Source organism: Gaeumannomyces tritici, assembly GCF_000145635.1.
Source record: "Gaeumannomyces tritici R3-111a-1 unplaced genomic scaffold supercont2.273, whole genome shotgun sequence".
Taxonomy (NCBI): Eukaryota; Fungi; Ascomycota; class Sordariomycetes; order Magnaporthales; family Magnaporthaceae; genus Gaeumannomyces; species Gaeumannomyces tritici.
In genome coordinates, this window is record NW_008804817.1 from 1 (window position 1) to 2,212 (window position 2,212).

Here is a 2,212-nt window from a genome sequence, read left to right on the forward strand (position 1 = left end):
TTCGCGTTTTAAGCGCTTTCGTGCAATTTAAGCTTTACCCTATTTTTTAGCTTCGCCATTATGCTTTGGCCGTAATACCGGCATTTTGCCGGCACGTTACCAAAAAGGTCCGTGCCCGGCCAATTATGCCAATGCCTTTTTTTTCCTTTTTGCCGGGCGGTTTTGCCCGTGCATTTAACGCTCCCCGCTTTTTGCCGGGCGGTTTCGCCCGTGCTTTTAATATATTGCCTTTTCCCGATACGGTTTGTTCCAAACCGTTTGTACCGCGCGTACAACCCCGTAAGTAGCCGGTAACTTACGGTATTCCGCTAAGCCGCCCCAATGCCCGGCAACGCTTAAGGAAACCGGTTATAAAGTTTTATAGCATTTGGAAAAGTAAGTCCGTACCGGCATATAAAAAGCTTTTTTTCCCGTTTAAAGCTACGAGCCCTTTTTTTTTCCTTTTTGTGCATTTAATAACTATTTTAATAATTTTAACGATTGTAACCGTAAGTAATTGGTATTTAGCCGTTCTTTTTAAACATTTAAATTTAACCGGTAACTGTAAATGTTATTTTTTGTACCCAATTACGTAAGGAAAGTAATGTTTTTTTAAATATCCGTTTTGGGTTTTTCGGTTTTAACCGGCCCGTTGGCCCTTTTTAACAACCTTCCGGTATTTTCCTTAGCTATTGTAATTTAATTAAACCCGGATTCGAATTTGCCGGAACCTTTAATTTTTTAAATTTTTAACAATCGCTTTGCCGGTAACCTTTTGGTAAGCTTTTTAAATGCTACGGGTTTATTGGGCCTTTTTGCGCTTGCAACCCTTTAAAATTCCCGCAAGCGTTTTGCCGGTAACCCCCCGGCGGGTTTTAACCGCCGCGGTAAAAAAACTTCCGCCGAAAAAAAGCGTAAAACGCGCAACGAACGCCGCCGCAACGCTTTCGATTTTAATGGATTTGCTTTCGAAACGAACATTGCTTTTTTTTCGCTTTATATAAATATTTACAACGCGCTCCCGTTGCAAAAGGTTATCGATTTTTAATAAAGCAATAATTGGAATTTTATTTATTTGCCCTTTTTTAAAAATAATTATACGGAACGTACGGTATTTTATGGCCGTTATTTTGGTTGTTAAGCATATTAAAATTATGCCGTTAACCTTTGTATGCCGATATGCTTTAATAATTGTACGGGGTTTTCCAAATGCATTTATTGCAAAAACGTAATCGGTAATAAAGCTTGCGTTAAACTTTCCAAATGGTTTTAAAAAATGGTTTAAAATTTTTACAAAATTTTAAATACCGTTTATTAGCGGTTTTTTAAAGCAATACCGAAACTTTTCGAAAAGTTTATTAAAGCTTAATTTCGCGCCCGCAAAGCTATTTAAAAAGCCAAATTTTTTTATACCATATTAACCGAACAATTTGCGCGCTATAAACGTTAAACCGTTATCCAAAAGCGCATTTAGCGCAAAATTGCTAGCGCTGCAATATTAAAAGTTATTTAAAACATTTCCTAATAATTTTACGCTATCGCCGTTTAAACAAAAAGGCAAGCTTAAGCTTTGGCTGGTATCGGTAATTTTTTTAACGAAATAAAAGCATTTTTTAAGCGTTTCGAAAAAAGTATGGTTGCTTTTTTTAATAGCATTGCCGTTAATTTTGCTATAATTGCGGCGTATTTGGATACCCAAGCTTACAATCGCGCGGTTTCCCGTAAGGGTACAGCGTTCGTATTAACGTTAAAAAGTGCCGCTTTTAGCGCTAACGATTTTAACGGCAACGATTATAGCGCTAACAAAAAGGACGTAATTTCCAAAAGTTTTGGTTTTTTTAAATACGGCATTTAATCGATTTTTTTTACATATTTTTTTAATTAATTATTGGTATTTCCTTTTCGAAAGGTAATTAATTTTAAATTTTTTCGTTAATTTATTACAATTAAAACCATAATTTCCTTTCGTTATATTGTTTTTGCAGCATTGCGAAGTTTTAATATTTTTAATTATTAATTAAGTTTTAATGCTTTAATAAATAATTTTAAAATGCTTTTTTTTCGCCCTTTAATAAATTTAAATACCGCTAACATGCATTTGCCATTACCCGAACGCTTAAGCCCGTTCGCCGTGCTATCCGGAGGTTTTCCCATTTCCTTTTCGGGCAAGCAATGGTGTTTTTACTATAACGTACATTTAAAATGCGGTAATTATTTTAGCGTATTGCGCCAA

The 2,212-nt window shown here is 35.4% G+C and overlaps 1 protein-coding gene across 1 annotated transcript; it reads left to right on the forward strand.

The window, feature by feature from the left end:
- Positions 1–383: 383 nt before the first annotated feature.
- On the forward strand, positions 384–732 carry GGTG_14342 (hypothetical protein; the record flags this gene model as incomplete). Its single annotated transcript, XM_009232269.1, has 2 exons — positions 384–571; positions 669–732. Coding segments are annotated over 2 exons (252 nt in total), but the record flags the coding sequence as incomplete, so codon positions are not given.
- Positions 733–2,212: the final 1,480 nt, after the last annotated feature.